Source organism: Zonotrichia albicollis, chromosome 10 (genome assembly GCF_047830755.1).
Source record: "Zonotrichia albicollis isolate bZonAlb1 chromosome 10, bZonAlb1.hap1, whole genome shotgun sequence".
NCBI lineage: Eukaryota > Metazoa > Chordata > Aves > Passeriformes > Passerellidae > Zonotrichia > Zonotrichia albicollis.
This window is the reverse complement of record NC_133828.1, coordinates 34,912,855-34,937,725: the sequence shown is the minus strand read 5'-3', so window position 1 is coordinate 34,937,725 and position 24,871 is coordinate 34,912,855. Positions and strand designations below refer to the sequence as shown.

The 24,871-nt window shown below is 44.0% G+C and overlaps 1 protein-coding gene across 3 annotated transcripts in view; it reads right to left on the bottom strand.

The window, feature by feature from the left end:
• The window catches only part of GLI2 (GLI family zinc finger 2), a 187,729-nt gene that overhangs the window by 119,605 nt on the left and 43,253 nt on the right, over positions 1-24,871 (bottom strand). For all 3 annotated transcript variants that reach the window (XM_074548768.1, XM_074548767.1, XM_074548769.1), the window contains exon 2: positions 19,319-19,481. In XM_074548768.1, coding sequence (XP_074404869.1) covers positions 19,319-19,451 — 133 coding nt within the window. In that variant the 5' untranslated portion in view covers positions 19,452-19,481. The remainder of the gene's footprint in view (positions 1-19,318; positions 19,482-24,871) is intronic.

The following is a 24,871-nucleotide window of genomic DNA, read 5'->3' as shown; positions in this document are numbered from 1 at the left end:
TAAGGTTGGAAGCCTTGATTTCAAAGACAAGTGGTATGCAGTAATTCCAACCCGGCCCCATGGGACCACAACTTTTCATTTCTAATCAGTGAATTGTCTCTGTGCAAAACATTTCTTTAAGAGGAGAAGTGGGGGGGAGATTTTATTACATCTTCCCCTTTATCATTTTCTTTCAAAGCCAACATAGTTTTAGCCTAAATACTAATGAATTAAAAGTAGTATCATTAGTTCACCTTTTCCAGAGAAATTAATAACAGGGCTGAGATTTTTAAATCCCATACTGTTTTCCTGCCTCACCCTGAATTTGCTCATGTGTTACTTTTTCACATAATCGGCTTGGGCTCAGTGGCTGTGCCAAGCTGTGATTTAGTCTCACAGCATGCTGTAACAGCAGTGACCAGGACCTGAACCATCTGCACCTTTATCCTACAAGTGCATTTACCCAAAGGAACAGCCCTACTTCAGCTCAAGAGCTGGAGAGGAAGAAGGTCAAAGCTTCTCAAAAGCCTTCTAGGCTAACGGAAAGAATGGGACCCCTTCTCTTGCAAAGTGAAAAATATTGTGGCATGGTTAACTCTCTGCATAGTGCCTCTTTGTGCTCCTCCCCTTGATATAATGGGTCCAGGCTGAACCAGCCACCCCACATCCAATTTGCAAACAACTGTGGATGTCTTCAGCTCCCTTGCAGTAGGATGGGCCTTGGTACCTTTCCTGCATACCCTGTTCCACCCCCTGAATTCCTGAGCACAGACAGATGCTTTGGCCAAAAAAACCCAAAAAACAAAAAACAAAAACCCTGCAAAAAAAAAAAAAAAAAAAAAGAAAAGCAAAAAGCTGCACCACCAGAAGGCTGCTTCTGCCACCACACACACACAGACCCATCAAGACACCTTGATATGAGTATGAGTATGTCCCACTGGTCTGGAAAAGTCCAAGTGTTTGTCTTGGCAAACCCCAGCTCATCTCAATGTTTTATCCATTGAGCTCCAGCTTCCATTAGCTCCCCAAGAAGGTTTACCCTGACAAATATTCCCCAGTTTCAGTCAATGAGTAAAAGCCATTTTAATAGACTTTAGAGGAAGAGCTTTGATTTTTACCCCTACAAAGACCTACTTCTGCAAGAGAACCAGAAACAAAGGAAACAACAGCATTTGCATCACCCATGTGGATGGGTGGAATTTTCAAACTTTACTGACTTGAATCTGGAGGATGGAGATGGTTACACCAAACATCTCAGATGAGCCAGGATAAAATCTTTTAATTTTCTTCTGCCGAAGGCCAGGTGTCTCTGACTCTCTGACGGGCAGAGGCAGCAGGGCTTGGGATGGCTGATGGAGTCACCACTTCCACAGATGCTCTGCTTTGCTTTGAATCAAGTTATCTGTTATCAATCCACTCCTGGGACTCGACAATTTACAACAGGCATTTAAGTCATCACCCAGTTCCGTTTGCCTTAACCATCACTCAAGTGCCGCACTTGAGAATGCTGATGACAGACAAGCCATGGTCCACTCATCAGCTGCCCCAAGCCACCCTAACCACAGCTTTCATTTTTCCTTAGCCATTGTGAAGTACAGAGAGAGCAAAAGTGTAAAAATGTGGACAATTCCCACACACCTTCTCTCTATTTGCGATATTTCAATGCAAGGTTGTGGTTTTGCAGGTCAAGAAACAATTCCTGAAGTTACTGTGAGAAAGCATCCATTTCCCTCCTTTGGCTATAATATAGCAGTCCTGTTTCATTCCCATGGTGGCAATGAGACTTTAAACAACATGCAGGACTGGATATTGTTACATACCAGAGGAATACTGAAATTTGGACAAAATCTCACATTCACATGGAAAAGAAGAACCACATCTCTAGACTTAGAACAATAACTGGAAACAAAAGCCACCGACCGCTCGTTCAAACAAGTCTGGGGTTTGCCACATTAGACTCAATCTTGTGTGCCACACAACAGAACAACAAACCAAAGTGCTAAATATATGATCAAAAAATTTTAAAAATCTTTACAGCCTCTTCATCATGATGTCAGAAGGTTTTGTCAGAACACATTTTTATCTGATAGCATGTGTTTTCAATACAGACATATTTGGGCCTGCATGTCACTATTTTAGTGCTAACATTTACAAGCTTATTTGCTGAAGGCAATTTTTGAAGACATTTTGTCAGTGGCCAAGTCCATCTCCATTGAAGTTAAGTGGAAGACTCCCACTGACCTCAATAGGAAACAGCTCAGACAGTCAGGGCAGGATTCAGAGCTGTTATAACTCACTGAAACGCCACAAGTTGAGAGCAGATCTCTGAGAGCAAAATGGGTAAACCCAGGAGGAAAATGCCACCAAGAGAAATAACAGGAGAATATCCACTAATAAATACATTAAAACACGGCACCATGGAATTTCATCCCTGGCTGTGCCCGTGTAACAGATTTGCAGTCCATGTCCCAGCTCACTGCTGGCTGCTGCCAACAGGATCCTTTGTGGGGCTGTGCACTCCTCCTTGTGCTCACTGAACCTGACTGGGGGAGAAAAACTAAACAAAAAAAAACTGCACAAGGTAGGATGCTTACAGCAGTTCAGAGTAATCTTGCTGAAATAACAAGATCAATTCAGACTCCTGAAGTCAGGCATAGACAAAAGCACTAAAAGAATCCCACATTTACTGTCTTCTTCCAGATAATTATTTTCCTCTAGTTCATCATAACTAGGAAAATTTTGTTTAATAGCTTGTAATATTGCTATCATGACTGTAACTGTACTTCCTTCATTTGAGTGGAGAAAGAGCTTGAAAAAATTCCTTGCAGACAGCTTTTTTTCCCCTCTTTTTCTTGTTATAAAGTCTACACTTGCTGCAAGGGCACAAGGGATGGAAAAAGTATTTAATTAGTATTTCCAGAAATATCCTCGCCTAACCCATAATGAGGTCATGCCAGATCATAATCCTCCTCAAATACAAGAGACAAAGTGATTTCTTTTTCATACAGCATCCTTTTTTGGGTGCAGCATCGACAGCTTTTCTGTGGTTTCAAAGGAAAAATAAAATTGAGTCAGTCTGAGTGGGGGAAGTCCAGAAACATCTAATACATCTTCCTGTGAGATAAATTCAGCAGTGAAGACATGGGTGGGATCTAATACAACCAGGATACATTCTTTTAAAGAAAACAGAAGGAAAAATCCCAGACCAAACCACAGCTCCAATCGCCATGTGCCCAACCGAACTCCTTTGAACTGTCGGCTCAAATAATATTTCTCTTAAATCGGGGAGGGGTGTGTTTGGGCTACCTGTGTCTATTTGCTATTCCTCTCACTTGCCAGAACCAAACTTGAGTCTTGGGTGGACTCCTGGAAACATGGAGCATGGTGCACACCGCAGGGCTGGTGGCCCAGGGAGGGGCTACACTGGCACTGCTGCTGCCAGGGCTTGGCTTGCACCAAAGAGGGGCTGGCAGCTGGTGCAAGGACCAGCTGAGACCAACCTTCTCACTGGAGGTCATTCCTCCTCCTTCAGTGTTTCCAGTGACCAGAGCACTACTGTGTTTGCAACACTCCAAAAGAAAAACCCATCCCTCAAGGGGCCCTTCCTGTACAGGGAAGCTCACAATACTCCCATGTTGCACAGCCCACTCTCCTTCCGAGAGATGAGTCAATGAGCCAAACAGCCAAACATGGCAAAAATACTAACATGGAGGAAAGCTTCCAATCTTATCTTGATGAAGACATCAAGAGCTTGAAACCCCAGCAGCTCCCTTAGTGGCTCATCCCAGTAATTATTCAAATCCACTGTCACACTGAGGCAGGGAGCAGAGCTCAGGTAGATGCCTAGGTTTAGCTTCCAGCTGGTGGTGGCTCATCAGCTTTTCCCCACTGGAATAAGGGGCCAGAAAGTACAAAGCATTTTCCCTCCTTCAATATTCCATAATTAAAATAAATCAGAAAAAGGACATTATCTGCTGTATTTGTCCTCTTCTGCAAACACACCATGTGTCATTTCACTGTAGAAATCACCGGACAAAGCTGATTTACTGGCCAACCTCAGGAAGCCAGTGATTCTCCAACCCTCTCTCCCATCCCCCAAAGTTTATTGTTGAGTTCTTGGATCATCAAGTACAGAGAGTGTAAAATAATTTAATGGTGGGGGGGATTTTCATCCTCCTTCTCTATCCCAATATGACTAAATTTATTGATTTTGGATTGCTGTAAATTATAATGTAATTATACTGCTGCACAAGCAGCTTCCCATTCCAGAAATTAAAAAGCAATTCAGGTAAATGATCTTTAGTTATCATGGTGCATCCCTGCAGAACTCATTAGGTTGGGGGATTAGATGGCACACCAAAACTCTTACAGGGAGGGTGACATTGAAAACTATCATGCCTGACAATACAGAACTTCCTTGGGAAGGTAATGGTGTGGCACTTTTTTTTCCCTTTCCTGAAAAATTTGAGATGCTAGTAACTTGTACTTCTCCCTGGATCTCTAACTGACCCTTCTAAAAAATAAACACCCTTCCTTTGAGATGAGAATGCCATTAAGTGGAATTCAAGAAATGGACAACATCACAAGGCCATCTGTAGAACACTGTCATCTGATCCCACTGGATCTCAGGTGGAAAAGCAGCTCATGTGAGTCAGAGTCAGCAACTACTTTTTGAGGTGGGAGACTGCCAACTGGCACAAAAGAGAGCTCACACCAGATTTCCAGGCAGCTAAGGTGAATTTTCCAGCTTTCCCGAAAGAAAGCTCTATCTGATGGGATTGCTAAAAGATCTGATCGACTGTAGTCACAGAAGATATGTGCACTTTGCCAGCACAAGTGTTCTCAATCCCTTTGTCTTGCCCAAAGGTTATGTTTTGCCTCCCTAATCTTCCTGCACTTCAGGCATTTTCCACTTGCTGTTCTACACTGTTGTGATGGCTAAGCAGCCATCACCAGGCTTCACACTGAAGGCGGCTACAGTCGTTGGCAGATGAAAGGATACGTGTGCACAGTTTGCACATCATTAAGTTCGCAAAACGCTTTGAGGATGAAATGTGCTACATAAATATAACAGGTTATTAAATTTCTTGGTGCCTGCAGTGGTCTTCTATGGATTGTGCCTAAATCTGCTACTGCTTTTAGCTTCTTGGCTTTTTTTTTTTTTTTTTACACCCATGCCCCAGAAAATTTTAAGTTTCTCCCTCCAGTCAAGGAGTCTTTCACACCTTCTGCTGGCCCCATGGAGCTGCTGTGCAGACATGGGGAGTCACACTGGCTTTTGGCTGCATGTGTGTAGTCTGCCCATTTCCTCTGAAAGTGGGGGCTGCCAGACTTGAAAGACCCCTCTTGCTCCCCCTGCTCTTCTCTAATACTGCCCTTAATTAATACTGACGGCTGCTACCACTTTTGAGTAGGACAGTGCAGATCCTTGGTATATTAGTCAAACACCACAGAGTTTTATGAACTCATCAGTGTGACCAGGGTACTCAGAAAAGAAGCAAAACCCTTCAATTTAAAATTCTCCTACACCATCAGAAATTTCAACTTCATCCACAAGTTCTTTGTACTGTGAAAGTTCACTAGTTCTGTTATTTCATTTCTAGTAAAGAACATGTCCTAATATGGACATTTTTGCAGCATTCAGCTAAATTCTGAAGATATACGAGGTACCCTGGTAGCTCTTTCTCCCATTAAAAACAACCTATTAACTCAGTCTCATGAAAGCCCAAGTCATATCTGGTCTCTTTCTAGCAGAGGTAGCTCAGCAACCTCTCTCTCTCCATCTCAACAGCACACAGTGCCACAATTACACAAGGCGTTGTGGCTCGAGCATGGGACATCAGTGAAAAATCTCTGTTCTTTTTTGGGATGCATGCATACTTTTCAAATTTCCTAAAAGGAGAGATTATTTGGTTTTGGCCCGGCATCTGAAACCACTCACAGGCCACACACAAGTTACCGAGTAAGCAGACGACATCCTTTTCTTAAACCCTTATGGACACAAACAGATTTCGAAAACATGTAGTTCAACCACCTCAGCAAATTGTTTCCCCGGCATGTTGGTGTTGGGAGCCCCGTGCCTGCCGTTCCTCCTTCTCCTCACCCCCCATTCACTGTTTACAGCACGAAGGACATTTGTGCTGCACTGAACCTGCCCCAGTTCTCTTATATAGATTTGGACCACATAATTTGATCATGACCACCAGCAGTTTTATTGCCCTGATTTATAAGTAGCCTTGCAGGGGTTTGGGGCTTTTTTCCCTTTATTTGGTAAGAAAGTGAAACTCATACCAGTTCCTTCCCTGCTGCAGCCTGAGGACAAGCTGCGGGATCTCCACAGCGCTGCCACCCTCCCTCTGCCCTTGCTGTGGTCTCAGAGGAGAATACACACACTGCAGGAGCTGGCTGAAGCTTCTCCTCGAGCACAAATCCTCCCTGTGGCCCTCACTGCCTCACAGCACTTGGCTTGTCCTGCCCAAGAGAATAGTCCAAGTGACATCCAGGGGAATTAATGGTGCCACTCCCCCAGTCCACAAGCGAGACACCCCGACAGAAACCCCAGTGTCATTCCCTCTCTTGCCTGCTAACCCTCCTCCCAGGGAAGTCAGAAAAGGCTTCTTTGGCCAAGTCATCACTTTTACAATCCAAATAGCAGGGGATAAAAACCCAGGCAGCTCTGCCACGGAGCTAAGGGAGATGTGGCTGTTGGGCCAGGCACGTTGCTACCAACCATCTGCATTCCCAGGGCACACTAAATCTGGGATCTGTATTAGTATTCTCCAGCAGGCTTCTGGCAGATATTAAATACCAGCCTCCCTGGAGAACTTGTTACCTCCTCATGCTTGACTGGGTGAATATAAGTGAGCGCCGTGCTTGTATCTGCTACCTGAAGAGGCCAGATGAAGCCTATCTGAAACATGCCAAGACTCCATATCTGTCATTACCATACCAATTTCCTGAATGAAAATCCTGCCTGTCTTTCATTTAATCTGTCTTCTCTCTCATTACGTGACCAGAACACGCTGTATTAATTACAAAGACAGGTCAGTATGTGACTTAAAACCTAATTTCTGTTACTCACCTAAAATGATTACTGCCTGGATGAGCATGATGTTCTGGAACAAGAATAACAAAGCCCACCAATCATTCTGCCCTGTCACTAGCATGTGAAGAACTAATTTTGCACTGGTCCAAGGGCTTAGGGAAAAGGTTCATCAGAAATCCAGTCATCTCACCTCATCTTTACAACATGTTCTTTTTTCCAGATTATCTACCTTTTGTCTTTTTCTGCACCCAGCCAATTTCTTCTTACACTTCTGAGTGTCTAGTATTTCCTAACTTTTCCCTTTGCTACCAAGTTCTCCTCTTGAGAATCCCACAAAATGGTGTCTGTTGGCGCAAACACTGCTGTTAGATTCTTGTTTCTCACATCTCTGTATAGCACCCGGTCAAGGGCCTTCAGATCCCTCTGCACAGCTCAGTCCTCCTCCCACACAACTTGTCCAGGCTAATTCTGCTGCTCTGTGTATTATGGTATCTGAGTAAAACCTTTTTACTTTAGTCCACCATGATTTTCATAAAGGACTCTCAGCTTCTCTCTACTACTCTGAGGTTACTGGCACTCTGTGTCCTACCCCATCAAGTAATAACTTTGCAAAACTTTGAAGCAGAAATTACATCCTCCCTAGTTATGGGGTTCACACTGATCAATATTCCTGGCATTTTCTTTTGCCTCGCTGAACATACTAACTGCCAGGAAAAATAATTTCAAAACTACCTGCGGAACTGGTACCAGAAAATTCATAGGTGACATGAACCACCATCCAATTATGCACAGACTGGGAATGCTGGGCACAGCTGCACCCTTTGCAAGTGACTAGAGAGACAACAACCTTTCTTTTTGGCATCCATAACCATGGCTTTCAAGGGTCCATTCCTTCTTCTCTTCTCGTGCCTTATTCAGCTGACACTGCCTTCAAATCCCCACTGGTTTGGGCCATCAGCTCTGTGTCTCACAAAACACAAGGTTAAGTGAAGCAAATTCAGGCAGACATTTCTATTCTGCCCTCAGGACTTAACTATGGGAAGGATTTGAGGCTGGAAAAGAATAGTTTTTCATTATGGTCACAGAAAGGAAGAATAAACTAAAACCACTGCAGATACAGGCACTGAGGAAAGGCCCTGTGGGCTGATACTTGGAGAAGCTCATTTCTATCCTCACTCAAGTGCTACAGAGGTTAAAGACCTGCTACAACCTGCCATAAAAGGCAAACCCCACATTAATAGGAAATGTGTTCCCCTCCCCCATTCCAAATGTATTTTTTATGAGTAAACATTTCTGTATTAAGACTTACTGTCTTCAAAGATCCCTTTTATGTCCCAAAGGTAACCATTTAAGTGTTCTTATAACAGCCGTTACTTATCTTTACAATGGGCAATGCATGTGAACTCAGTGTCTGAAACTTTAATTTTGCTATATATTTTTTAGTAACTACATATAAATCCAGCCTGCTTCAAGTGTCAGTGACTCTGTGTGACCAAAAGATAGCCTTGGATCTTATTTCACCTGCAAAGATATTGTTCTGAGCGGAATTAAAAGCAGTAAAAGAATTTGCAAAACTCTCAACCCTTTTAATGTGCTTGCATAAGTGATGCAGAATGCATAGAGCTCAGAATATGAGATGCAAATGTTTTTCACACATTCAGTCATCTCATATCTATTTTAAGACTCACTGCTCCAGCAGTTGAAACACAGGACCCTGCAGTAAAGATGTTTTAAGGATGCCTTTTTAACAGCACAGGAAAGTTCCTCTGGAGTTTTCAAAGGGAAAAAAAATCACACCAAACAAGAGCACTGCCAGCTCCTCTGCAGCTGATTACAGTATTAGAGCTTGCATGTGCACAGCAGACTAATGGGAAGGTAAGCTGAAACTAAGTTTCTCTCTGAAGCTGTTATCCCATGACAATGATTTTATCCTTCATCGCCTAACAACCAAGAGTCTTTACAAAGGACTTTGCTAAGACCACTGTCTATTGCTAGACTGGGTGAATATACATGTCTACTGGGTGTCTATTGCTTGGGTCAGGGTAAACCACGAAGCTCTCTGTGGTCTATGTAAATTCATCCAGATGTGTCCAAAATCCCAGTGAGGTATTTGGAGCTCACCCACAGACTACTTACATAAGAAACTGTTTTGAACTAAGAAAAATAATTTTCTCTTGTTTTGATACAGAATATTTACATTTACAAGTTGTTATTACCAACTTGATGCTCTCCAGCTGAGTTCCAGGTAAGATCACCTGACTTCAGAGCAAGCATGGCCCTTTGGAATACACTCAATCTCTATGAAAACCCCCAAATGGTCTCTCCACTGCAGATATTGAAAACACCTTTGCTGCAAGAACTAAAACTTATCTTCCCCAACCCTAAAAAACAGTTTTACTATTGCCTTTGGACAATATATGTGACACCTAAGACATATGAACAAGGTCACCCTTGTAAGGCAGCACCCAGGGGCAGCAGCACCCTCTTGCACCTGGTGGGGAGTGGGAAATGGTAACCTCCCCACAGTCTGACCCATTAAGTGTTTCCTTGTGACCAATGCCATAAACATGCTAACCAGATGCTGATGGATGGGCCTGGAGGCCCAAAGAACAACCCGAGTTCATTATATAAATGAGGGAGCAAAGGGAAGTCAAGCAGCTTTCCCAAAATCATGAAGGAAGTTGGGGACTTCATCAGGAACTGAAACTAATTTTCTCCAGGCTCAGTTCTGTGCCCTCACTGTAGGGAGCCACCAAAAAATTGGGTATCTTCACACAAGCAGCCTCTGGGAGTCGGATCAGCTTCCCACAACACATAATAATTCCTCTCGTTAAAACAGGACGTGCAAACCAATGCCTAAAGTCCTCACCTTTGTGTTTCTCTGGTTTTACTTTATAGTGCGGCTGTAAATGCCTCTGAAAGAACATCATCAGCTGTACCTGCAAACCGGCACAAACAGATTTGGCTTAACCTCAAGCCTCACTTGCAAGAAGGCACTTGCACACATTAACACAGGACAGGGACATTCACTCCAGCCAGGATGTAGGAAATTCCCCCCATCACTGCTGGTCCATCCCTCAAAGAGTAGCCATAAACCAGGGTGAGTCTCAGGTAGAAAAACTGAGAGAGAAAGGTAATTTCATCACCTCACAAAAACAAAAATTTCATTTCAGAAAAATCTAAATATTACCCAACATTTTGGCTCCAGGGTCAGCGGTGCTGACCCCCTATCACTCTCTCTTGGCTCAGAGCATCCCCACAGGTGCATAAAACCTCTGTTTTCTTTAAAAGATTAAACTATTGTTGAAGCAGCACACGCGGAGCCAGGGGCTTAGAAAAAGATACCTCCTCTATTGGATAGTTTTCAGGAATGTCAGACACTGATCTCTTGTATCAATACAACTGAAGCCATCAAAACATCTACTTTAACTGTTTATTTAAGGATGCATCTGTTGCCAGCTGTGATTTTTTCTGAAAATCTGTCAGTCAAGAACCAATCACTGTAAGAAGAGAGAACAGAATAGAACAGCACCATTCAATCCCTGAAAATGTCACTGTATTTTAGAAATCAGATACTGGTGGCAGTAAATATAAATATTTTGCTTATAATCCTCCTGTTCTTATTTATTATTTACTTACAATTGAAAGCATTTTCAATGGGATGATCTTAAAAAGATCTGGGATTCCACGATGAGGAAAGAGGTATAAAAAAAAAAGGAGAGAAACCCCCACTGCGCTCCCCAACAAGCTACAGAGAAGGCAGAATTGATTTCTGTCAAGTTTTTGATCATGTGGGATCACATTCAACTTTTTAAATTTTCATTTTGGACTCAGCCTATGTGCCCAAAGTTTTGCTCAGTTCTTTCCAGCAAGGTATGCCTGATTTCAACCCAACACGACTATGGGAGTCACAGAACACCCAGCATAGGTCATTTTCCAGCACATGTAAAGTCACGAGTTTAACATAATTCTGAAGAAGTTTGTATGAAAATACTATATCCCCTTCATTCCTCCAAGAGCTAAATTTACAATCTTGGCTGAGGTTTTATTCTCTGTCATTACCATTATGATCAGAGAACTCATCCTGTCAAGCACAGTCCCCACACAGAATTCATGGGATATCAATTTATTTCAGAATTTAAGGTTTCTGCAATTTTTGTCTCACTTGGTTCTGGAAAAATCTGTAGTCTCTAATTATGAGCCCACTGTGCTAGGTACTGAACAAAGGCACTGCTGAGTTAGTTTAAATTCAGTGATAACTTATTTGTGCTACTGAGCATTTTCATGCCCTTATGCAACCAAGAGGAATGGAACTGACTGCTGCATCGTGATGTTCTCAGAGGCTCTGGATGATGCATACACAACTTGTGCTCATCTCTCCTGAAGGGAAAGAAACAACGCCTCCGTTTGGCAGATGGGCATGGGGATTTGAGTCATCTGACCATGATTACATGGCATATCATTGAGAGAGGAAGGGCTTGCTAGTGGATATGGTGAATCAAGGAACCTGGGCTAAGACCTCTGTACTATTATCCACGTCCCATGTACACCACACACAAACTTCTCAAGTCCCAGAGAGAATCACTTCTTGACATCCCTCTGAAACAGCTCAACCCATTGCAGCCACTTTGACCCTGGAAAAAAATCCCCTGTGCTCCCTGTCTGCAGAATGGGAGCAATGACATCTCCCTGTCTTGCCAGGATGTTCATATGCAGACAGATGCTGATGTTGAGGCTGTGTGGGGGCTGCACAAAGCAAGAAATCCCCCCACAAGCCCTGGGCTTCCCAGAAGCCACCATACAGCATAATTAATCTTCTCTAATTATAAAGTTCCAGTGAAACTGGCTGTATCCTCTCAGGCCTCTGCACCTCACTCATAACCACACAAAATCATGAAAACAGACAACCTGATTTCATGGGGGGCAGTTTAACAAGGTTAGGAACGATGCTAAGTCCTCTTTTCATTGCAAGGTCTATGGATGCCTTCTCAAGGCCATTTCTTTAGGGGGTGCTGGGAATACAAGCCCTGTTTCTTGGTGCTGGTAGTGGATGCACAGCATTTCTAGGAACATTTTTCTTTGCCATTCGTCTGACCTCAGGAGCAGTCCCACTGCTCTGTGCAGGCAGCCATGGAACACTCTGCCAAACCCTATCAATTATTTAGCATCCAAAGGTAGACCTAATCTGTGTGATAAAAGGATGGATTTTATCTAAGGCTTGTTCCCCTTAAAGTGATTTACACCACTGGCCTCTCTACTGGCTTCCCTTAACATAATTATTTACTTTTGCATTAATAGCTTTCCTCCATTTGGGTTATTTTTGGGAGCTTTTTGTAGCCTTGAGAATTTACTATGGTTTTTCCCCTTGTATTTTTAGTGGGGATTTTAAATTTCCCATCTCTCTGAGTGGGCTGTTAAAACACTAGTTTTGCCAACCCTGGTGTAAAGCAGGAGCAGCTCTGGGAAGCAGCCCCCCTGGCTGTGTTGACATCTGGGTGTTGAGTTTGCCTCTAACTTGAGAGGCCAAGGGTGAGATTTCAGTTCAGAGCTGGCAGTCAGGGCTCCCAGACTGCTCATCAGGCTATGGACTGATGAACAAGAATGAAAGGCTTTAAATATTAATCTAGTCCCACCTGGGTTTCTCACTTTAACCCCACTCCACAATTTTGGCAAAGTTGGGAAGACTGGGATTTTTCCACCTAACATTAAATCAGGCATGAAGCCCTCAAAGGAACAAAGCAGGCACAATGTGATTCACTCCACCCTAATGCAAAAGCATCCCAAACTAGACACTTAATACTTAGGCAGCAAACTTAGACAAAATAACTCCCATGATTATGGCAGGCTCAAATGCCTTGGCTAATGGGTGCTGTTGGGGGAACTGATTTATAAAACCTGCACAAATTCACAGATATTCAAGCAAAAAGCTGTCAGAGATACTAAAAATTCAAGATATGGGGACTTGCTGGCAGAAGAGACAATCCATGAGATAATCCATTATCACCACTAGATTTTCTTGACTACAATTGACCAACCCACAATAGGTAAGTTTAGCACCAGCTAAAAAGGTGATATTTAGGTACCCTCTGAGGGCACTTAAATGAAGTCTAAGCTGGGTCCCCAGAGAAGAAGACTTCCCAGTATTTGCCAGAATAAACTTATGGAGCTTACAGAGTAATAGAAATGCAGAAGTGATTATTATTACAATTATTATTAATGCTAAGATAATACACTCACAAAATACAAAGGTCTGCCACGTAGTGTTTAATGGTTGGGATCACCAATGCCAGAACCAGCCTGTGAAGAATTACTTTTTCTATTTTAAAGTCATAAAAGCTTTTCAACTTGATGTGCAAACCTGCAGTATGGTTAGGGATGAAATAAAATTACTCTGTCTTCAAAAGTACCTTTGCATCTGTAATGAGCTGAAATTAGAGGAACTTTTGTTGTAACAGTGTGGAGGAGCTGTATACAATTAGAGAATGCTAGCTGATGCCATGAATTATAGAATTGTTTAGGCTGGAAAAGACACTTAGGATCATCAAGTCCAACCAAAAAGCTGTTGCGTCATCTAAGGGCTACACAATTTCAATGAAAAAGTCTGTAAACATTAATGGTTATCCACTCTGAGGTCACACCTTTGCCCACAGGGTTGGCTACCACACAAAGTCAGTGGAGAGGCCTGGGCAAGGACTTTCCCCCATGAGGGAACAAAGAAAACAAACCAAGAAGCCAGACTCCAATCACACATTTAAGCAAAGCAGAGGATTACCTGGGCTGACTCTTTCGAGGAAGAAACTAGGGAGACAGCATTGCAAACTGTGGATAGAAGAAAAAGGGCAGGCAGAAGACAAGACATGCTTTTGCAGCACAGTTTATGGCAATCTTAATTATCAAAATTCTGCGACTGTAACTGAAGAACTAAACCTGCTGTTCCCAGAGTGCTCTCTGCCAGGCCCACACCCCAGATACTGCTCATGAAACATAAAAATGGTGCAGCCTGGCTTTGACTTCATCTATCTCCACACGAATCCTTCTAAACTATCCCAAAGAGCAGGTGTCAGGTGACCAGCATGAGACAAAGCTGGCAAGCTTGTCACTGTCCTTGATATCCTGTGACTGGGGAGCAGTCTCAGCACTGCACCAGTCCGAGCATCTGAGACATCCAGCTGCCCAAAGGGACATGAGTGGGTACACAAGGGACTGTAGGCAATCTCCCCACTCAGAAGGGCTACAGTAGCAAAGAAATACACCTTAGGACCCAACAGAATTGGTTTCATGAAAGGCTGACAGAAACAGTCAGAGAAGAAATACAGTTCTTGATCGCTGCTGCTCTTGTGGCAGCACTGCACTGAAGCTCTACCCAAGGTGGGGGCCACTGAAGTCTATGCAGTAGGAGAATTTCTCAGTCTGAATTACAGGGTTTTCCCATCATTCAGTTTTAACCACTTGCCCCCTCTGCCCCTGGAGCCAGTCCCAGCTTTTCTGTTGAACACATCTCTCAGTATTTTAAGATGTACACAGCAAAGCAGTGCAGGGCAGGGAAACTAAGAATGTGCTTGTACTGGTTATGTTCCTTTTCCTGGAAAATGTGAACGGAATGAAAAACATTCTTCAAGAAGATCCCTGCCCCTCCAGGGTGGACATAGGAGATGACTTCATTGGGGCTGTTCTCATTCTAATTTGTCTGAGTCTCGGGCCACACAGACTATATATTTTTTCAGAGCGCTGAGGTGTGCTGGGATGCTGGCATTTCCTCCTCCTCATTTACATGGTCTTCCCATAATCCAGCTCTAAGGCAAGCTGAACTGCATAAGGACTCCCTGCCAACGCCACTTGGGGCTTGCTTATGGGAGACCTCTGGAGAGCGATGGGAGGTGCTCCCTGCCCTTCTCCTCTGCCTGTGAAAGGGCTGAGTGTGCTACTTCTGCAGAACTAAGCATTCCTGCCAGCCCATAAATCAAGTGAGCAAACTCCATCCCAATCTGATCCGCTGCAGAAAAGCCCCATACTCTGCCTTTAAAGCACACACAGGGCAAAGAGCTGTATTTCATCAACTGAAGCCTTAATATCAGAGGAGAGTCGTTACCTCCTGGAAAAAAAAAAAGCACAGCCAGAGCCTTACTAGTTCTGCAGCTTGGCTTCCCCATGTTTACACCAAATGACTTGTTGAACTTCATTATATACAAAGTATTTCCATAGATCAGAGGCAGGGAGACCTGTGCAGCTAACATAAAATAAATTACCACCCTGTGATAAATGGTTCTATTAGCAATCCAGATTGTTAAACTCAGATACAACAGGATGAAGGGAGCACTGCCCCATTCATTCTCCCTGCGGCAGATACTGAGTTGTAAATAGGTTATTTTGTGTGTAAATAACACATTAAAACTCAGCATTAGCCGTGTCTTTTGATAGAGAGGAAATTGTTCCAAATAAATAATTTCGGACAGGAATGTAAAATAAGCCAGATTTAATAGTGCATGCCTGCTGTAGCTGTGTTAAACATGACTAAAATGATAAACCCCAGAATATACTAATAGTAAACTATGCTCTGACATCAAAGTAATGAGGCTGTATTTTTACCCAGCTTTAGAAATGCTAAAATTAGTCTTGACAGAGCCAGACATCAGAAAAATGTTTCAAACATAAACACCATCAATTTGGGAACTTGGAGTTTGTGTCAGGCAGAGGGTGGGGTGGAAAGGGAAAGGTGCATTCTGGACCTTGTTAAAGTTGGGCAGTTAGCATTTAGGAGAATTTGTATTTAATTTTTATTACGAGATGAGAAACCTATCTTCCTGTCTTCAACCTCTGCCGTTGAAAGAGTGGCTCATTTGAATTTCCCCTACAGTCTTGTGCCTGGGCTTCCTCATGCCTGCAGGTACAGAGGACGTGTCAGAGCCAGCCTGGAGGACACAACCCCGCCCCACTCATGGGGCTCTGCACAAACCCTCCCACCTCACACAGCAATATGGACTCTGGCATTCAACAGAAGGGGTTTCTGACTTGAATTGTTCTAAGTTGCCCTTCAGTAGTAGAGACAATAAAACCAAGAGCCTCTTCTGCAGATTTAACTTGTCTATAGTTCCTACATGCTGTCATTTTAAACACTTTCCATCTCAGTCACACATACACAGCTGCCCCTACTGCAAGTGAAAAGAGGAGCTTTGACTCCTTGGCCAACATGATTTATGGAAAACCAGAAAATTAGGAGAGACTTCCCTGATGTCATATCTGTGAGGCCAATTTCTGAACATCTGATCAATGAGTTACTATAAAAAAACTGTCTTGCATGATGTTTAAAATGGCAGCTTCAGAAGACTGGGATGCAAATTTTTAGTACAAAAGGACTCTTCTCTACTGCCAGCTTCAACAGTATCGATCTCTTTTCCCACAGCCATAACTTAATTTGTTAGAGGCTGGAAACATTTGGGAAAAATACCCAAAGCAAGGGAACTAGAAATGCAGACTGAACATATTACCTTATAATAACACAGTCTAACTAATAATAGAATCAAATCGTTATTCTTCAATTATTTAACTAATATTCAGTTTATTCCTTCAATTAATTAGACATAAAACCTTATGAATCTATTAATTCCTACAAGGGAAAAAGAAAACCTTGTGATTTGAGAAATATGCAAAGCGTGCTATGATGGCACTCCTTCTATGTGACTCAGTAGAATAAAGGAGAAGAAATGTGTTGCAAATTACATTTGTTTGGCTCTGGAGAGCAGCTTGGTGATTTGCAGCTCTGGCTGAGCCTCACTGCCACTTTCTCATATGCTAGTACAAAGAGTAAAACCTCTGCAATAAATGAAATCAAGCGTCTGTCTTGGATGAGAATAAAGACTTGCTTGTATGGCCCCAAAACAGGGTGGGGAGCTCAGAGGCCCCCCCTTTAAAGATGATGCCATTGTCAAGCTGAACTTCCTAATTAATCTCGAAGCCTCATCTGCTTTCTTCTGTAAAAGTATGAGCATAAATACTCATAGTTCTGGCCTGTTATGAGTAATTAGTTTAGGGCATCAAACATGTTATATTAGCATGAACACCATGTAAGTAGAGTCTCATCTCCACCCAGCCTTTTTGTCATCACCTGCTAAATCGCACCTTGCAGTTAACTCAGGTTAGAAGACAACTCTGTATCCATTTTTCTACTTCCAAGCACACGCATAAGCACGCTGCTGGCTCTCAGGAGCCTGTATGATGTCTAGCCAGAGTTCAAAGGAAGCACTTGGAGCCACAAGAGCACGTGCAGCACCTGCAGCGTCCCGGGTCCAGCGCCCGGCCACACGCTGCTCCACTGCTGCCATTTTGGGTCATTTATGAGCACTTTTCTTCACAGCGTGACACAGATTTCACTCTTTACATCTCATTACACAACGCTTTTATCACAATTCCCCTGACATCTTCAAACAATCCTCAACTTACTTCTCCACTTCCTCCTACTAAAAGGTGAAATATTGAGCCCATAAATCACTTTTTTCCAAAGGTGAGAGCACACTGCTAACAGAACATATTATACTGGATGCTTAAAAACCAATTAGGTCTCCAGGGATGCCATACGGGCTGATGGACACTCCACCTCAGGGCATCCTCATTTGGATCTCTGAAAAGGTTGTGACTGCTTCCTCAGTGGAGGCACTCCCAAGGCAAGTGCCAAGTGAGGAGAAGGTGTTTATTCATAACAGCACATCTATGGAATTTTAGAACATGCTTGGACGACATTGGGGCCAATCAACCCTTCAGGTCTGCCAGTCACTGAGATGATACCTCAAGTGGACTGCCTCAGTAGTTCCTACAGCCTTTGCTTCTTCGGGGATTTGCTGGGGGATGCCAAGCTTCTGCACAGTGCTGTCCCCCCTATTTCTGCTTCCTGGCAAGCCTTCCTTTCTGCCACTCGGTGCAGTGCTCACAAGGAAAGTGGCTCAGACCCATCCAGGACCACAAAACTGCATTTCCCTCCCAACAATTTTGTGAATTACTTTTTGGTTGCTTTTAAGAAAATGCGTATCAAACATACAAACTAATCTGATAGATTGCTAGCCACTCCTACATTATTCTGTGCATCTGAATCTTCACAGGTCAACTGAAAAAAGAAACCTGAGTAGCAAACTTTATGAAAAAGAAGAGATAAAGCAGATTTAAGCCTTTTTGGTTGGAAACTATCTTCAAAAGTCAGGCAACAAAAAACTCAAACTCTCCAGCCAATCTGGGTAAGAAAGAGAGGAGCTCACAGAAGAGTCATTCTGTCCTCCTGGGATGATGAAAAACCACCCTGCACTGAAGGAAGGGGAGGTGACAGGATCATTTTGAGGTAGACTCTGACTAGCAACAGCATGTATTTCAAAAAGGAAAAAAAAAAGCTGCCTGCAAAGTTTACACAGCTGGGGTGTCTCCTGTCACATCCAAACTGGTGGAGACTAAATTTGTCTCTTATACCCCGTCCAAAGACGACAACCAGTCCCCAGCAAGGGCAGCGATGGTGGCTCCTCAGTGGGCACAGCCTGGCCCACAGCTGTGCCACCACAATGGGCCCTGGCACTACCCTGGATGTCCACCAGCTCACGTGTATCAGAGCTGGGCGTGGGTTTTGCCTGCCACAGCAAGCAGGAGGAGGCAGGACCAACATCCCGGCACACCACAGTTACATCCACCAGTAATGGCTCCACGCCTGCAGGTATCCACAAGAGCTTCCCAGTTGACTTCAAAACCAGCAAGACCAAAATCTTGCTTAACACACTGACTTGAACAGGAACAGCACAAGTGGAGGGGTTTCTTTATGAACATTCCTGCATTGGGTCTGGACATTCCCAAATTCCTCTCTAACCGTGAAACCCCAGCAGCAATGACTGAAGACCACGCAGTCTGTTTAGCTCATTAGCAGGATCACAGCTAGCACATGACACCCTTTCTGACCAGGATAATGAGGTGCTCCCCATCTCCAGCCAGCCCCACCAGGCGCTCTTTAACCATGGAGGAGTGGAGGGCACAGTGCTGCAAACGCTGTGCAGCACCAGTCAGCTGGTGGCAAGCATTGATGGGATGTCCCAACGCCCCCACAGCCACCCCTAACCACCCATCCCCTCCCTCACCCCAGCCCAGTTCTCCATCACACCACAGTGACATTTAGATGCCATGCAGTGACAGCTTCCAGATCCTCTGACAGCCAAAAACCCCAATAAACTCAGCGTGTTCACAGGAAGACAGATGCCATCATACTTATTAAACTCTTACAGTCTAATGAAAAACACCCCTGCTGCTTTCAAATTGTGGAAAACAAAGTACCTCCTTGTGCCACGGCTGCTCCCGCTGCTGCTAGAGGAGGGGGTTTCTTCCCCGTCTCTGTAAAGCCATTCCCCTCCAGAACAGCACCTTTCCCTTCTTTTTTCCCAGCAGCTGTTGAAGCAGAAGTTTCCATCTTAGACGGGCATCTTCCAGCTCAGGAACCCTACAGGACATAAAACAAAACCAGATTCTGGTCACCACTCACAAAACAGGAAAAATCAACTCCATGAAGCATAAGATGGTGTGGCAGAGTTCAAAACCAAATGGCGAGCAGCAAAGAATTCCTGGGTTCCCAACTCCAGCAGTCATAGGCACAAAGGCCACAACCATGTAAAGGACTGGGTGTTCTCACAGACCTGCAAAGATCAGGACCAAAAAACAATCCCCAGCTAAACTTGGGCTAGACAGTAAAGTTTACAGGTCCAAAGGGCTTTCCAGGATTATGGGACAGGTAAGATACAAATATTTAGCACACATAAAATGGATTTACCCATTGTATACATGACCTAGACCATCCTAAGAAAAAACTCAGTGAAAAATTTCCAATAAAATACAGATAAACATATATTCAAAGTGAGGGGTTTTTTCTATCCCACAGTGGGTGGCTATGCTGTGGGCTGGTATGGAACCAGTGACACGATCAGAACTTTGCAGGAATGCTTATGGATAAGCCACAGCAGGTCTGCCATATCCCATCAGGCTCTCACTGGTGAAGTCTAACAAACACTGATCCCTCATTCTCTCAAAACTCTTCTTCTATCCTGACCAATTGCATCTGAAAATCAGCCACAAATAGTGAATTAAATGAAATATCCACAAAACAAGAAGATACAAATAACCTAGTTTTTTAAACTTAGGTTGATAAAACATAGCAGCTCCTGAACTTTTTGACCATTTTTTCTGCATGATTCAGACTTAAAAGCAAACACATGAGTATCCCAAATTTACTGTAAAAACGGGGTTTCTCTTAAATGAAGAGGCATACTTTGTTTCTGAATGCAAATACTTTGTACCCCTCATTCTACCTTGTTTGATTTCACATGCCTCCACCTGACTCCTCCTTGCACACAACCAGCACAGTTACCTGGCACTACCAGCCTCAGGCTGGGCTTGGGAAAACCCACTGCTAATTCCTCTTTCCTTTCTAATTTTAATGCAGATCTGCAATTTTTCACATGCAAATTTTCAAATGCAAATTTTTCATCTCCTGAAATACTCTGGAGCACACTGGCTGTTTGCCTTACTGGAATTAATGGGATCGGGGGAATATCTGGGAAACCAGAACATTTTTTTGTGTGCGTGCAGGTAGTTTTACCGCCATTGTGCCAATTCAAAACTTCCCTCCCTTTTCTCTGGAGGACTGACTGACTCCTGAACATACTGGACGAAAAGGTGAACTCTCCTAAAAACTTGCAAGCACAAAGATTTCAGGAATTTCCACCCTGTGAGGGACGTGGTGGCTGTGGAGGACTGTCACCACTGCTTGGCTCTGGGACAGTGGCGTCCCACCAAGCAGCTGCGTGCTGCAGCCTGAGCAGCTCATCCCTGGAGCCTTCAGGCGTGGCTCACGTTAATGGGACAACGAAGTGATGGATCTGTGGTCACAGTGTGCAGCTGTAAACTGCAGAGCTCGCACTGGAAATGACAGGACCCACAATTACAGGCTTTACTGGTGACACAAGGCTCCGCTGAACACCGAGGTGGCCCCTCAAGGTCCTGCCCCGGCATGTGCTGGGCTTGATGGCAAGCATGGGATGTGTTCCTGGGGCCAGGACTTTACAGTGGTTTAATCCAGGAATCAGGTTGGGTTACAGGCCACGTATGAAATAAATACACCCAAACTGCAGGAGTATTTGACCTAGGTCTGACAGCCTGGGCTTCTGTTCGTTAAGCAAATAAACTTCAGAGGCTCTATGGCTAACCCCCCACCTGTTTCTTCTTAGTCCCTCCTTTCAAGGCTTTGCACTTTTGTTTGAAACCAGAGCTGGCCCTCGCACCCCAACCCCCTTCTCTGGGCACCCTGACCCTGGGGGCAGCCCCGGGGCTGAGGGAGCATCCTCGGGCTCAGCAAAGCTCAGCAGCCAGCCAGGGGAAGGAAGGAACTGGGAACAGGACTTGTTCTGTGAAACATGCAGATTAGAGACATGGGTTTTTTCCAGAGATGCCTGAAGCAAAATCTCTACATCCCTGCCACAGACACCTCAGTAGGGACCCAGTTTTTCAGATGTGTCATTTATCCAGCTGGAATGTGACAGGAGATCATGCCTGTATTTGAAAATCTGGTCTTTGCAGCTAATGCTCTCTTTTCAAATGAATTATGAATTTAAAACAATATTCAAGTGTTTGTAATAAATGGTTGTACTAAACAGGTAAATCCTCAAATACCAGATTAGGAAAAAATAAATAATACAACTACTCTAATCTCACAGGATTTAGGGTAATAAATCTATAATTATTTTTGCTTTGTAAAGGTGCCTGGGGCAGAGCAGGCTGACTACGAGGTTCCGAGCTTTTCCCCAAGTCAGCAGCAACTAAAAGTCATTTTCCTTTCACAGCACCCCACAGCCAGAGCTGATCATCTCAGCCCAGGAAGACACAAGCATCCTTCCTGCCAGATCCTGCTCTGCTCAGCACCTTGGCCCACAGACCAGGAACAGAGACCAGTGAGCAAAGCAGCACCAACACTGATTACACATCCCACCTTCTGAGGTTTCACCGACAGCAGCCAAGAGCTGGTGCCCAGCAGCCTTCCCTGTGGTGCAGTATGTGACCAGGACACAGCACTGGAACTCTGGAGATTTAGGTCCCCATCACGGACCTGCTAGAGTTTCCTCAGTGTCCCTGGGCAAAAAGCTTAACTCCTCTCTTGCAACCAGTTTCCACAGCCATAAAATAGGAAATAGTACTTTGCCCTATTTGCAAAGTGCTTTGAGATCCTTTGAGGCACAAGTCTATGGAAGTGGTTTTATTACCAGTATAAGAAGATATATTGGTGGAGGCAGTCAATCCACACTATCCAGGAGCACAACATTCATTTTTTAAGCAATGCATACTTTGCTTTCTGTTTGATGCTAAACTTTTTCTGCTGCTCTGTGCCACACAGAATTTATAAATCCAATGACAGATTAATCTTAGCAGTGAGCCATTTGGCATGAAAAAGGGTTTCACAGGGAGCCTGCTTTTTCCTGTAAAGAGCATGCATTTAGTAGTGACTATACAGAGAAAGACCCTATGCACTTATTCAAGCACAACTCTCTGCCCTCCGTCATTACTCAGAATTAGAAAACCAGAATGGATTACTCAGATTTTTCCTAAGGTTTGTAGCTTTCTCTGCAGGAGGAGGGCTGGGTAATTGATTTTGACACTAATACCAGCACTATTCATATGCCCTGTAATATAATTCTGCAGTGACACTAAAAAGGCAGCCATCTGAGATCTGAACAAGGAAAGTGCTATATGATTTGCCCTAGACAACCCTAGCTATTTTAACAGCTGTGTTGTATATTAAAAGGGAGAAATCCCAACAGAATTAAAAACAACAAAGTCACATTTGCCTTTGAGGGAAAACAAGAAGCCGTAAACTTTCCTAATAAAACAATCCCTCCCGCCAAGTGCTTGGGGAATGGTCTGAAGTGCTGTCCGAAAATGCCTCTTTTGGAGAGCATCAGCCTGAGCAGGACTGCTGGCAAACTTAGGAATGAACAGATACTCATCAGCCATACCCTCTGCACACTCTTTTTTTTTAAAAAGGCAATTATTTCCTTCTCTAGGATTATTCCTTCATCAGGAAACCCCCTTCTCCTCCCCTAGACAGGGCAGAAAACATTTTTTTTTTTCTTCTCTGTGAAAAATGAATGACCAATTTTGCCTATTTCTGCTCAAAGATTAAGCAGCACTATGGGAGTAAGCTCTCTTGCAGAGGGCAGGCAGTGACACTATGACTCAGATCCAATCCTGAGTGCCGCCTTCAAGCCTGGTAGCCCCATGGAAGGGGCAGAAAGGGATTTGCAAAGCATGCTTCCAGAAGCCATCTCACTTTTAGGGAATCTTTTGGGCTTTCTCAGACCAGTGTGCATTCTCTCTTCATTCTGAGTTCATCTCCACCTGACCTCCCCACACACAGCCCTAGCAGTGCCAGTGAGGTGGCATCACCTCCAGGGGACACGCTGGACGCGTGCTGGCTGCTGGCACCAGCACCACAGCCAGTGTCCATTACCACTGCTGCTGGCAAGACTGATGGGAGCTGGGATAACCAAGGGCAGCCTTTGCACAGCCCTTGCCAGGTTTGTGCTCAGGCACCCACAGGGAGACAATTCTGCCACATCAGCCCTATGTAGGTACAATCCCAGGTCTGACAGCTTTTCCTGGTGTCCTGCTTTAGTTAAGATAAACAAGGACACACTCCCACCATCTCTTCTTTTCAGTGGACTGTGTCATACAGCTAAAGTCATCTGAATGCATGATCCACTTATGAAATTCAGTGTGAGCCAACTGCTCTGAACATTGGCTTAATACAGTGGCTGCCGTGATCCTTTTCAGTCTCCCAGGGTTTGAGCCAAATTATGTTCTCAATTACATGGAAGTAGCAGCAGTTAACCTGGTGAAGTCATAGGCTCTGTACCACAGCAAAACTTGACCCCTCTATTTTCTTTTATATCAGCAAATGCTTCAAATTACCAAAGAAAGTTTTTTTTCTGTCTAAATGCCACCAGTAAATCTTGGGACTACCCAAACAGGCTGTCTGCTGCTGAAGGACCTACAACTGTTTCCAGAATATCAATCTCAGGTAAAAGCAGCATAAATATTAATTCAGAACTAATCACTTTTGAGGTCCTCCTGACACAAGGTTTCCCATCTTGACATTTCTTAGGTTTGCTTGAGCCAATCCTATAGTGTTGATTACACATGGAAATTAGAGCTGTACATTGGAGCAGTAGCTCTCTGTCTGGGGGCCACTCCTGCCCCTTCCCCTCAAAACACCTTCTGCAGTGGGGCCCTCCCAGCTTCTGGGACGAAAGGAAGCAGAGACAAACCCATGCTGGCAGAAGCAGGGCTAGAAGGGCACAGAGCTGCTCAGGGGTTATGCTGTTTTTCTACCCCTTACCTTGACTCCTGCTCAGAGGAGAGTAATACCAGGCTGCCAAAGGGAGGGAGGAGGGAGCTGTGCTAGCAGCAAACAGGATAGGAAGATCCACAAGTTCTGCCTGCCTACTCCCAAAGGTAAGGCTAAAATTGCTGAGAAATCTGAGAAAGCTTGACCCAACAGTTCCAGCCCATTGTAAAAGTTGTATCACTCCAAAAAATGAAAAGAGAAAAAAAAAAGGAGAGGGGGGGGAAAAAGAGACAAAAAATACCCTCAGTAGGGTTGGCAAAACTGCAATAGTTATACAGGTTCTGGAATGTACAAAGGCTGAAATCAGAGACTTAGCATCTCTTTTGAACTTCAAAAACAACAAGTCTCTTCAAATCACTCCGTTAATTGGCTTTAAATTAGAGTTCTAAGTTTAATGAACAAATCCTTCGCGTACGGCATGAAACGGATACACTTCTAGA